Below are 13,547 nucleotides of genomic sequence, written 5' to 3'. Positions count from 1 at the left end.
GCTGCTTCGAATTAGACACTGCAAAGCTATTAAAAAAAGAAAAAAATGAAAGACCAAAATACCTTTTCTAAATAGGCATCCAGGTTATCCTGAGTAATGGATGGATCTGTGATTAACTCAAACAATTCTCGAACTGTCATTACTGCAACATTGTACTTCACAAAGAAATCTGCCAAGCACAAAAAAAATGTCAGTAAAATTTTACGGGGGAAAAAAAAAAAAAAAAAACATTTACCAAAACGGGTACAGGAAAATAAAATATGTACGTTTAATTCAGCCAAATATGTATTTAAGTAGTATACCCTCTATTTATGTGTGGATACTTTCCTTACAGAACTTATTTATAAATATAGCCCCTTAAAAAGAATCCTAAAAATATATCTATATTTTACTCCACACTCTGTTACAGACATCTGAATTTATATAGCCATGTTTAAGCTGAAGCTCAGATTTTTTTTGGGGGGGGGGGGGGGGGGGCTATATAGCAGCGGAGACATACCTTATCTCTATGGAATTGTGTACCATGTCCACCTGGCTGCTGATCTTCCAAATGCTGCTGAGGTCAACATCAATCTTTGTGAGAATATCAGAGTTGCATCACTTGCCCAACCATTCCTTCCTCCTCCTCCATTCATAGAATTACCGTAATGCTGTTGTTTTGCAGAATGCAAAGCAATAGTATTCATTCTGTTTTGCAAGCATTCTGTGAATGGAGGATAAGCAGATGGATGACAGGATACACTTCTTCCAATCACAGAATGTTTTGCATTCTGAGAAATAAAACTACGAGTTCAATGAATGAAGGGAGCAGGCTCACAACAGTTGGTGTTATGAGTCCTACACTATACAGGCAGCCTGCCTGCCATGGGACACACTTTATTATGCAAGTTATGTCCCTGGTGCTGTATAACAAAAAGACAAAAAATAAAATGTAATAACTTCAGCTTTGAGGAAAATTTGATGTAAAAAACAAAGCTGGCACTGATTATTTCTTCTTAGAATGCTAGTTGCCTCGACACTATGCTGACCATCTTTCTTTAATGCTTGAAAAACTCACTAACATTTTTTTTTGTGCAGCAACTGCTAAACAGCTTCAGAAGGGAACAAATTCTCTATCTGTTGTGCTGACTCTTTGGCTTCTATATATTCCAAGTCTACAAGACATTTATGCAGGAGCTCTCACTTACAAATCTGGGGTAGTAACTCATTGAAGCTAGAGAGATATCCGGGCAACAAATAAAACAAGTCATTGAGCTGCTAATGCTTTCAAAAAAAACGTCAAAGCTGACCTAAAGTCAAAAAAACTCCCTAAATTTACCTTAAAGTGGATGTAAATATGATTCATGAAATTTGACCTGGGCACATATATCTGTAGTGTTTACTTATCTCTCTCCAAAGCTCTAAGTCCTGTATGTTTCTGCTGTTTCCTTGCTCTGTTATCAGCATGATAACTTCTGACAAGTTCTCTATCAAGCAAGATAAAAAGGAGCCTAAAATTTGTGTGGAGGGAGGTTGCTATAAATATATTAGCAGAGAGCTTGTCTTGTCACAGCACAGCTCTGCACATTTCTTCCTTGCTTTGCCCATGTGGAGTGGGGGTGTGTGCCTTTCCTCTAATCAGCCGTCTTGGCTGTATGCCAAGAATCCACACCCAGCACTAAACAGGAAGAGAAAATCTCTAACAGGGTGTGCACTTTCTAAAGAGTAGGTGAAGACAGTAGATAACCATGTTAAACTTATGTAGGGAGATTTTTTTCATCTCTGTGTATCATCCGAGACTGTTCACTTCACTGGGTATATGTGAGGGTTTACATCCATTTTAAAGAGACCCTGTCACAAACTTAAAAGAACAGAAATCAAGTACTTACTTGAGGTGTTTACCTGCATAAACATTTTTTTATTAACTTGTATTGTGCTTTTGCTCTTGCTAGCACTTTTGACTACTTCAAAAGAGTAAGTTTCACAGCACAGCTCCCTTCCCTTCTCGAATGCCATATCCCTCTCTTCTTCTGGGAGTGTGTAATTACTCTGTGCTGGCCCCGGCATCTCCACCCCTTCGCCAGCCTACATAACCTTTTATTTAGCACACGGGGGAGGGAAGGACTATAGCGTGTCACTTGGGTGACATATGTTTGCCACATCAAATCCATGTCAGCATCCAGCAGCAACCTTAAAGGGTACACCCTCAGGGTTTTATTCATTAAGGTGAAAAATTGTTTGTGCCGCAGCACCCCCCGACCCCCCTTTTTTCTTACCTGAACCCGATCATTCCAGCGATGGGAGCAGGCACAGCAGCTCCAGCCGCCGTCTTGGGTCCTCATTGGCTAGATTGATAGCAATCAAATCCAGTGACACAGGAGCCCTGGAGCAGGGCCAAGTCCTGCTGTCTGTTTCAATGGATGCAGCAGCAGGTCTCAGGAGCGCACCCGCACAAATGCCCCCATGGAAAGATTCTCTCCGAGAGGGCACTTGAGGAGAGGAGGAGTGGCGCTGGGGGGACAGCCGAAAAGGAGGATTGGGGCCACTGTGCAAAACTCTTGCACAGAGCAGGCAAGTCTAACGTGTTTTTTATTTAAAAAAAATAAAATAAAAAATTGTTGTTGAAATGAATGGTATGGCAACAAGCTCTATTTAATTCAGAGTATGGAGTGTAATTTCTAAAATATGTTGTGTTCTTTTCCCTTTGCTCTTCCACCAGTCACACTCAGATTTATAAAGGCACCTTTACATCTGATTAACCACTTGCCGACCAAGTCATGCAGATATACTGTGGCACAATGGCTCTCCTGGGCAAAATCCCATACGGTACGTCCTACCCTTTTTCGGCCACCAGAGGTCACACAGGGCACCCGACGCGCATGGCCGATGGACACGATCGTGTGCATGAGCGCCAGCACAGTGATTTGTGTGTGTAAACACATAAATCCCTATGCTGTCAGAGGAGAGGAACCATATTATTTGTTGATACCAAGTAGGAAAAACGATATGGCTCCTCTCCTAGTCAATCCTATCCCCGCACAGTTAGAACAGAGTGAGGGAATTAACCCCTTAATCGCCCCTAGTGTTTACCCCTTCCATGCCAGTGACATTTACACAGTATTCAGTGCATTTTTATAGCACTGATCACTTTACAAATGCCAATGCTCCCAAAAAAAAAAGAAGAAAAAAAAGGGTCAAAAGACTCTGATCTGTCTGTCGCAACACCGCAAAGAAAAAAAAAAAATAATAATTATCACAGCTCACCGTCATTACTAATAAAAAATAAAATAAAATAAAAAATAAAATCTTTCCCATAGTTTGCAGATGCTAAAACATTTGCGCAAACCAATCAATATATGCCTATTTTGATTTTTTTTTTTTTTTTTTTTACCAAAAATACATAGAAGAATATATATTGGCCTAAACTGATGAAGAAATTTTTATTTATTTTTTTAATTTGGGGGGATATTTCTTATAGCAAAAAAAATAATTTTTTTCCCCCCCAGAAAACTCTTTGTGCTGCAGCACCCCCCCAGACCCCCCTTTTCTCTTACCTGAACCTGATCGTTCCAGCGACGGGAGCGGGCACAGCATCTCCAGCCACCGTCTTGGGACCTCATTGGCTACATTTATTAGCAATCAAATCCAGCGACACTGGATTGAGCGCACCCGCCCAAGTGCCCCCATAGAAAGCGGCTCTCCAAGAGGGCACTCAAGAAGAGGAGGAGGAGCGGCGCGGGGAGGACCTCAGAAAAGGAGGATTGGGGCCACTCTGCAAAACTCTTGCACAGAGCAGGCGTAACCCTATAGTTAACCCCTTCCCTGCCAGTGACATTTTTTATAGCACTGATCGCTGTATAAATGGCCAAAAAAAGTGTAAAAAATCTCTGATCTGTCCGTCACAACACCGCTAAAAAAAAAAAAAAAAAAAGCCATAAATCTAGCAGATGCTAAAACATTTGCGCAAACCAATCAATAAACACTTATTGAGATTTTTTTTATTTTTACCAAAAATATGTAGAAGAATATATATTGGCCTAAACTGATGAAGAGATTTGTTTTTTAAAAAAAATTATAGCTATATTTCTTATAGCAAAACGTAAACATTTTTTATTTTTTTTCCACAATAGTCACTCTTTGTTTATAGCGCAAAAAATAAAAACTGCAGAGGTGATCAAATACCACCAAAAGAAAGCTCTATTTGTGGGAAAAAAAGGATGTCAATTTTGTTTGGGTACAGCGTCGCACAATTGTCAGTTAAAGCAGCGCAGTGCCAAATTGTAAAACGTGCTCTGGTCAGGAAGGGGGTAAAATCTTCTGGGGCTGAAACGTTTAATGGCTGTGGGAAACCCGCCTAGTTGTAATTTTTGTCTTTTTACCTCAAGCTTTCTGTAGGCAAGAGAAAGAAGAGAATCTGGGGGTGGATGCATTGTTACACCACTTAAACCACTTTCCACACTTAGCTGAATTTCAAGGTGCTTCTGTTTAGTTTTGAATTCAACGCAGATGTGCATAACTTCGCCAACGCAAAAACGTAATTTTTTCACATTCATCTGTGAATGGAGACACTACTAGTCTCATCTGCCACTACGGAACAGGGACTTGTAGAGGTCGGTGGAGTGTAGGGATATCACTGCCCCCGGTTGTTTACGTCCTCTAGCCCCATAACTAGGGAAAGAGTATGCATATGCCTGTGCATTGCAACTGTGATCTACTAATTATTGCAATGCTCAGCAGGCTTCAAATCAATAATTAAAAATGTCATACCCACACCAGCTGATGTTATGAGCCAGGCACTTGAAAAATTCACTACACAGCCCTGGTGGCTGTTTAGCATCATAATGCTTAAAACCACTTGTCATTGATCAGCATGGCCACGTGACAGTGCTGACCAATGAGAATGGCTTCTATCTCCTGTAAACGCCACCTGGGAAGAAACAGATTGTCAAACAAATGGGTCAAATCAAAACATGTGCAAATGCAGAAAACTCACCATTTACATTGACACAGTCCTTGCGAAGAAATTCCAAAGCATGTGGGTGATCGTGCTCCACTGACTGAGATACATCAATTATATAAACTTGGCCATTATGATAGCTTTTATATTGAGGTGTAGGAGTAAAGAAAAAACAAATTAGTTTATACAAATACACAAATCGAATCCCTTCATGTAAAATAATAAAAAAAATAAAAAAATAAAAACTAAATTCCTGATGGAGCTACACAGGGCACATTTCCAATATAAAAAGGAATGAGCATTGTATGATTAACACATTTTTCATTAAAGTAGAATTATAGGCAAAACTTTTTTGTTTTTTTAAATTATGGCTAGAGCAAGGGAGGGTTACAAGCCCTGTAAGATAATTTTTTTGCCATCTGTGTCCCATTGCAGAGAGTTAAGGGAATTCCTTTGGGACCCCCAGGTCACCAGAACTAGGGTACCGATTGGAGGTTTTAAACTATTACTTTTCTGAGGACAACCCACTAGTGCAGCTTTACCAGTGCCCACCAGGGCAAAAAATATAAAAAAAAAAAAAAAACCCACAGTGGCGATTATAGTGGTTCTAAAGGCTGAAGGTTATGCATTCCATTCTGTGTGCAGCATCCCCCCAAAATTTTACTTGAGCTCCCGCCGATCCAGCAACGTTTATGATAGCTTTGACTGTTCCAGGACTTCGAGACAGCAGCAGGAGCTCATCAACTCCCACTGCTGTCAATCATAGCCAGGGAGCCAATGAGGAGAGAGCGTGGGGTGGGGCCAAACATGCACTGATACCCCCAGGGCAAGTGTCATTTTCTGGGGACTCAAGGGGGAGGAGCCAGGAGCGCCAGCGGGGGACCTGAAAAGAAGAGGATCAGATCTGCTCTGTGCAAAACCACTACACAGAGAAGGCAAGTATAACATGTTTGTTATTTAAATAAATAAATAAATTTGATTAAGCTTTAAAGTGGTTGTAAACCCTTACAAACCACTTTGATCTACAGGTAAGCCTAGATTAAGGCTTACCTGTAGGTCCAAGAAATATCTCCTAAACCTATACGGTTTAGGAGATATTTGCCGGAAGACAGGCACCGCTGTCTATGGTGCATTTGTCAATGACGAAAATGCCGCGCTTGTCGGCTCCTGTGCGCATGCGCGGGAGTGACGGCTTCGCCGAATGACAGTGGCGGAGCTGCGAGACCCCACTGAGAAGATGGCTGCGCCCCCCTACAGGGGACAGCGGTGACTTCGCTGGCTCCTGTGTCAGGTAAGTGACACATAATGGACTACTATGCGATGCATAGTAGTCCATTATGCTTTGCCTTTGCAGGGAATGAAAGAGGAAGTAAACCCATCAGGGTTTACTTCCTCTTTAATACCACTAAAAGAAAGCTCTATTGGTCTTCAAAAAATGATAAACATTTAATTTGAGTACAGCGTTGCATGACCACACAATTGTCAAAGTGTGAGCATTGAAAGCTGACAGTTGGCCTGGGCAGGAAGGGTAAAAGTGTCCGATAGCCGGTAGTTAAAGCTCTCTTTTCATTTTTGCGTGAAATCCATGCCATGTTTTAAGTTAATTGGGATTGCCTACTTTTTTTTTTTTTCTTTTTTTTCCTTTCTTTCTTTGGTGGTGAGGGTTGTGGTGGTAGGGGTTGTTTTTTTACAAAATAAAATTTATTAGCCAATAATTTATTTTAGCACCATTCACACTTTATTGGCATTAGACACAGACCTGGATCTAGCTCCATAAAGATAATTTCTTTCACCCTACATCACAATTGGAATATGGCCATTTGCATTACTTACAGCATGTTAAATTCACTGAGATCTGCATGCACAAGCCTGGCATCCTGGTACATCCTTCGCATATACTGAATGATGTCCAAGTAACTCTCTCGGGCTTTGGAATCCGATAACTGGGCATTCTTCAGTAAGGGAGCTGGCCTTAAAATGTAAGCAAAAGATTGCTGAGAACAGAGGGAAATCAAATGAAAAATAACCAAATTTAGAAAAAAAAAAAAAAAAAATGGACCTAATTTGTGTCTGAAACTGTAAAAAGAGCTGTCTGAGCTCCCCCTTATAACTGGGCTACCATTTACAACAGCAGGACTGAATTGGATCCATTGCTACAGGGGAATGCATATTCCAGGCACTTTGATAAACACAGCATTTAAAAAAAAATAAAAAAAAAAAAAATAAAAAAAATTAGATACCGAATCCTCTTAAAGTTCACTTTGAAAGGGGAATTTTAAAGTTACTCACATGTCATTTTTCCCAATAAACTCCATCACAAGGACATGACTCTTTAGCAAAATGGGTTCAGGACAGGGAATTCCTGCAGTGTTTAACCTTGAATAATAAAAACAGACAATTAAGGTCATTTCATTTTAACTGTTCAGTAAAATCAGAGTTTTTGTAGTGAGGAAAAGGGTTTTTAACAGTAGGAAAAGTACATTAATGCAGACTGTACTTTTCATTGCCCATCACTGTTGTCTTGCACAGGTAATAACCCTTTGCCAGGGCCCCTTCTGCCAGCAAGTGTATCTTCAATGAAAGGGTTTCCTTACCCATGCTATGCATTCAAGTGGAACTTTAGTCAGAAGTCCTGCTAAATCACTTCAGGCTAGACCCTTTTGCAGGTATAGCTGTGTAAAACATTAAAAATAAGTGTCTATACTGTTTAGCCACTTGCCGACCACAATATGTGTTTATATACATTGTGGTTTGCAAGTGGTTTACCAGGATTATCGCTGAACATATCAGCCATAACCCCAGTATTGTTTTTTCAGCCGCTGACTGGCTTTCTCTTGAAAGCATTCGGAGCGGCTCATACAGATATTTTCAATTGTAATAAAACATATCCAATAATATAAAATTTTCTCAAACATTTAGGCTAAAATGTATTCTGCTATAGGGTCTTTGGTAAAAACCAAACTGTACAGATCAGTAGCCTGATCACGATCGGAACTATACTTGTGTCCCCAAAAACAGACACCATACTGGTAATGGCAGTGATCAGCGACTTATAATGTACCAGTGTGGTGGGCACACTAGCTGTAACAGACTCTGTCTTGGAGAAATGCTAACTGACACAAATTACCACGATCAGTGATAACACTGTACCCTATACTAAGGGGACTGGCTGGAAAGGGGTTAACATCAAGGGGCAATCAAGGGCTTACCTGTGTGCTTAGCAAGTTTAAGGCTGGGTTACTTATGTGAATTTGATGCGTGTTTCCCCACATCTAATTCGCATGACAGGAGACTAACAGACCTGTCTGCTCTTTTTCCAACTCTGATTTCAGGGAGAAGAAACAGACAGACTGCTGTCTGTGCACAGAGTTCTGTGTGTTTCAACACAGAACAACACTGTGATTATTTCAGCCTTAAATCATTGGCTGAAATCTGCTGACAAACTCATGCTGTGTCCAATCACAGCACAGGTCAGCAGGGGGTGCACGCACATGCGTGCTGATAAACCAGGAAGTACACCGCCACGTACCTCATGGTGCCTGGCTGTGCTGCCTGCTTGCAATACATCTACTGTGAGCAGGTTGTCAAGAGGTTAAAGCGGCAAAAACAAAAATAGCAGGCCCTGATATTACAAAAATAAATAAGTCATCTACAGCTGTGGCGAACAGTTTTGAGAATGACACAATTATAAAAAAAAAATCCAAGTCTGCTGCTTTAGCATTTTTAGATTTTTTTTTTCAGATGTTACTATGGTATACTGAAATATAATTACAAACATTTCAGTGTCAAAGGCTTTTATTGAAAATTACATTAAAGTGTTACTAAACCCACAACAGTGAAATCAGTCTGCATATGCAGCATAGCATGCTTGATATACTCACTGTGGAACTTAAGGGGTTAATCCTCTACATTGTGTAAAAAGGCTGTTTTACTTGTATGCACAGATCCTCCCCCTCCTGCACTGTCTATCTGGGTAACCGACCTGCACATGCTCAGTTTTGTCTTTTATGCAGGAGAGAACATTTACTTGTTCTCAGAGTTAGCCAGGTAGCATGATATTGACATCACACATGTGGGCGTCTATACAGGCTGTAGTGGAAATCTGCTACCTGAACTCTCAGCACTGGAGAAACTGTGCAGTTTATCATGTAGCCGTGGTATACAGATCACCCAAAAAGGTATATAGTGGCATTATTTTAGGGTAAAAAAAAAAGATTTAAGAGCTGTGGGCACTGTGGGGAGACTGATGAACTATTTTCATATTACTGGGTTTAGTAACACTAAGTTCATTCAAAGAGTCAATATTTGCAGTGTTGACCCTTCTTTTTCAAGACCTCTGCAATTTGCCCTGGCATGCTGTCAGACTCCTGGGTCACATCCTCACTGATGGCAGCCCATTCTTGCATAATCAATGTTTGGAGTTTGTCAGAATTTGTGGGGTTTTTTTTTTTTGTTCATCCGCCTCTTAAGGACTGACCACAAGTTCTCAATGGGATTAAGGTCTGCGGAATTTCCTGACCATGGACCCAAAATTTTGATGTTTTGTTCCCCAATCCACTTAGTTATAACTTTTGCCTTATGCTAAGGGACTCCATCATGCTCGAAAAGGCATTGTTTGTCACCAAACTGTTCCTGGATGGTTGGGAGAAGTTGCTCTAGAAGGATGTTTTTGTACCTTTCCCTATTCATGGCTGTGTTCTTAGGCAAAATTGTGAGCTAGCCCACTCCTTTGGCTGAGAAGCAACCCCACCCATGAAGGGTCTCAGGATGCTTTACTGTTGGCATGACAAAGGACTGATGGTAACGCTCACCTTTTCTAATCCAGACAAGGTTTTTTCAGGATGCCCACCCCCCAAAAAAAAAAAAAAAAAATTGGAAAGGGGAATCAGAGAAAATATCTTTACCCAGTCCTCAGCAGTCCAATCCTTGTAACTTTTGTAGAATATCAGTCTGTCCCTGATGTTTTTCCTGTTGCCCTTCTTGACACCAGGCCATCCTCCAAAAGACTTCGCCTCACTGTGCGTGCAGATGCACTGAGACCTGCCTGCTGCCATTCCTGAGCAAGCTGTGCACTGATTGTGCCCCGATCCCGCAGCTGAATCAACTGTAGGAAACAGTCCTGGCGCTTGCTAGACTTTCTTGGGCTTGGGAGAAGCCTTCTTCAAAAATGCAGTGGAAATGTTTTTTTTATAGGATTAAGCTAATTTTCATGGCAAAGAGGGACTTTGAAATTAATTGCAATTCATCTGATTATTCTTCATAACATTCTGGAGTATATGCAAATTGCCATCATCAAAACTGAGGCAGCAGACTTTGAGAAAATGTATATTTGTATAATTCTCATAACTTTTGGCCACAGCTGTATAAGACAGGTATTCTGTTTATCTACATCTACCTATGCTTTTGGTTTCCACACCAAGGATTTCAACTACACAATCTGCCCTATCCACTCTTTTTGCCAATGACCCTCACCCTACATACATGGCATAAACAGGTACAGCATGGTGTACAAAATACCCACCTTAATAAATTTCTCATTTCTTTCTCTGCCCAGGTCTTAACCATTTTTCGCGGGTTCCCTTTGCAATAGCCATGTCGAAATCTTAAAAAAAAAAAAAAAAATACACCACATACACCATAAAAAAACAACTTCAAGCAAAGAGGAAAAGCAACCAAGGTAATTTGGACTAGGAAGAATTGATAAAATTGGACCAAACTTGCTTGTTATTTGAACACATTTTTCTGAAACTACACCAGTCAGACAAAATATTTGATCACTGACAGGTAAAGTAAATAACACTGAAGTTGAAGTGTTGAACGCAGAAAAAACAGGCAAGTGCAAGGATTTGAATGACAACAACGGCCCAATTCTAAAAGCTAGATGACTGGGTCAGTAACTATAAAACAGCAGCTCTTGTAGGTTTCTGGTCTGCAATGGTCAGGACCCAGCAAAAATGGTTTGAGAAAGGAAAACCGGCGCCAGGGTCATGGCCAGCCAAGGCTCATTGATGCACGTAGGGGGTGAAGTCTGATTCAATAGAAGAGCCATCGTAGCTCAAATTGCTGAAAAAGATGATGTTGGTTCTGACAGAAGGTGTCAGGATACACAATACATCAGTTTGTTGTGCATCGGGCTGCATAGATGCAGACCGGTCAGGGTGCCCACGCTAACCCGCATCCACAGCCTAAAAAACGTGACCTGGTCTAATGAATCCCATTTTTTTTAACATTATGGGATTGGCCAGGTGCGTGTGCATCGCTTACCTGGGTGAAGAGATGGCATCAGAATGCACTATGAGAAGAAGGAAAGCTGGTAGAGGCAGTGATCTGCTACCGATGGCTTAGTTCCAGATACCACAGCATATATTCAGAGGTCCAGTGGAGTCCATGCCTCGATGGGTCAGAGCTGTTTTGGCAGAAAAGGGGGACCTACTTAATATTAGGTGGTTGGTCATAATGTTATGGCTGACCAGCGTATACTGATCAGCCATAATATTATGACTAACCAATATAACTTGTCCAGGCATCTAAGTCACTAGACCTCTGAAGGTATGTTGTGGTATCTAGCACAAAACCATCAGTAGCAGATTCTTTAAGCAGCCCTCAAAAATTACACTCGAATTTTGCAAGTGAATTTTGAGGGCTGGTGAGAAGGGCTGCCTGGGAGCCGGGGGCGAGCACTGCCGATCACAGAGGGGAAGAGAAAAGAGCCGGGAACATCACAGCTTTGTTCTCCCACCGTGCGCCGTCACATAAGCCTCTCCTCTTTTTCCGGGACTTTGATAGACAGATCACCCGTCCAATCCTAGGACGGGTGACATGTATCAAAGTGCCCCGGACAAGGGGAGGGGCTTATGTGATGGCGCACGGTGGGGGAACAACACAGCTATTGAAACGAAAGCTGTGATGTTCCCTGCTCTGATCATCCAGTGGCGGCTCTCTTCTCTTCCCCTCCACAGGTAGGCTGCACATGGGACACAGGCTGCACTGGCGGGCATGGATAAAGTTGTTAATATTTTTTTATAACTTACGGCATAAAACATTAAAGTGTAATTTCAAGAGATAATTTATGAGGACGGGTTTAGGGGCAGGGTAGGGGTTGGGCGGGGCAACTGGTGGCGAGTAACCCTTGAGGCCTGGCTAGCAGCTTGGGCGTTTAAATTTTGAGTCCTGCTTTAAGTCTTGCGATTTGCAAAGTAGGGTCTCCATGGATCAGTCTTGTTTTTCCAGCGTATCCCACAGACGATTGATGTGATTGAGAGTTTGAGAACTGGGAAGCCAAGTCAACACCCTAAACTTGTGGTGTTCCTCAAACCATTCTGGAATACGTGGGACTAGGCCACCTTCTTCCATTGTTCCGTGGTCCAGTCATGATGCTCCCATACCCATAGTAGTCGCTTTGGCTGTGGTCACAGGTCAGGTCAGCATGGGCACCCTGACCAGTCTGCAGCTACACAGCCCCATACGTAAATACAATACGCTGTATGTTCCAATAGCTTTCTAGCAGAACCATCGATTGGATCAGACAACACAGGCCAGCTATCTCTCCCCGCATGCATCATTGAGCCTTAGACTGCCCTTGACACCGTCGGCAGTTTGCCAGTTTCCCTTCCTTGGGCTTGGTAGATCTTGACTACTGCAGACCAGCAGCATCTCATAAGCATTGCTGTTTTGGAGTGACTGACACAGTCATCTAGCCATTACAGTTTGTCCCTTGTCAGGATTTGAGCTACTTACGCTTGCTAATTTAATATGCTTTCAACGCATCAACTTCAGGAAAAAACATGGTCACTTGCTGGCCAATATATTCCACCCACTTTCAGATGTCATTCTCACAAGGCAATTAATGCTATTCACTTTACCAGTCAGTGGTCATAATGTTATGGCTGATCTGTGTTTTTTTTTAGGTTTAGTATCAAGAGTATATAGGCATGTGTAGAAATTTCATACATGATACACACAACCTAGTCTTGGCAGAAGAGTCCCGTCTAATGAAATTCAGCTGGGGCTACCTTTTTGTTCTCATTAGTCTGGGATGTCTGCAGTAGATGGCAGAAGGTCTACAAACATTGCATTATTTCCTGATCCAACTCTAATCTGCCAATATTCAACTAATTTCTTTGGCCACGTTTAGGTGTGAGAAATATGCCCACAATTATTTTCTTCTCTATTACCAGTCTCAATTTCCATCAGGGATAAAGTGATAATTTTGAAGGCACAATGACTTATGGTGCCCTCATGTTACACAGTTGTTGTTACTTTAGAATGTTTGGCAAGGTCAGGTTTATTTCATTGGACTGCGTCAATTGGCTTGTGTGGATGGGCAAATGCAGCCTGCTTTTGACATCAAGCGGAGACATTTCTGAGATTTTGCAATCATTGAGAGGTTAATTTGGCCCGTAGATGACGTCCTTCTGACCTGCATTTCATCAAACTTCAAGCTGCTTTTGTATTCCTACTTGTAGGGGAGACAGAAGTAGTTCACAGGTGAGCAAAAGCCCCTCAATACAGGCTCCTAGATAAAGATTCAGATAGCTATTTTTTTCCCCCATAGGCCAGCTCCCTTGTGCTGTTGCTGGTAAATTTCAGTCAGTGACAAAATTACAAGCAT

General features: G+C 41.6%; 1 protein-coding gene across 1 annotated transcript in view; it reads right to left on the bottom strand.

Moving 5' to 3' along the window:
- Positions 1-13,547, bottom strand: part of RIOK1 (RIO kinase 1) — a 61,120-nt gene that overhangs the window by 19,051 nt on the left and 28,522 nt on the right. The window contains exons 8-12 of the mRNA XM_077492151.1: positions 10,458-10,538; positions 7,226-7,312; positions 6,770-6,907; positions 4,973-5,076; positions 63-169 (exon numbers count right to left, since the gene is read on the bottom strand). Of these exons, the coding sequence (XP_077348277.1) occupies positions 63-169; positions 4,973-5,076; positions 6,770-6,907; positions 7,226-7,312; positions 10,458-10,538 (517 nt within the window). The remainder of the gene's footprint in view (positions 1-62; positions 170-4,972; positions 5,077-6,769; positions 6,908-7,225; positions 7,313-10,457; positions 10,539-13,547) is intronic.

Source organism: Lithobates pipiens, unplaced genomic scaffold (assembly GCF_037356315.1).
Source record: "Lithobates pipiens isolate NorthernLeopardFrog02 unplaced genomic scaffold, aLitPip1_a1.2 Scaffold_19, whole genome shotgun sequence".
NCBI classification, from domain to species: domain Eukaryota; kingdom Metazoa; phylum Chordata; class Amphibia; order Anura; family Ranidae; genus Lithobates; species Lithobates pipiens.
The sequence above is the reverse complement of the archived record's forward strand: the minus strand, read 5'-3'. Positions and strand labels throughout refer to the sequence as shown.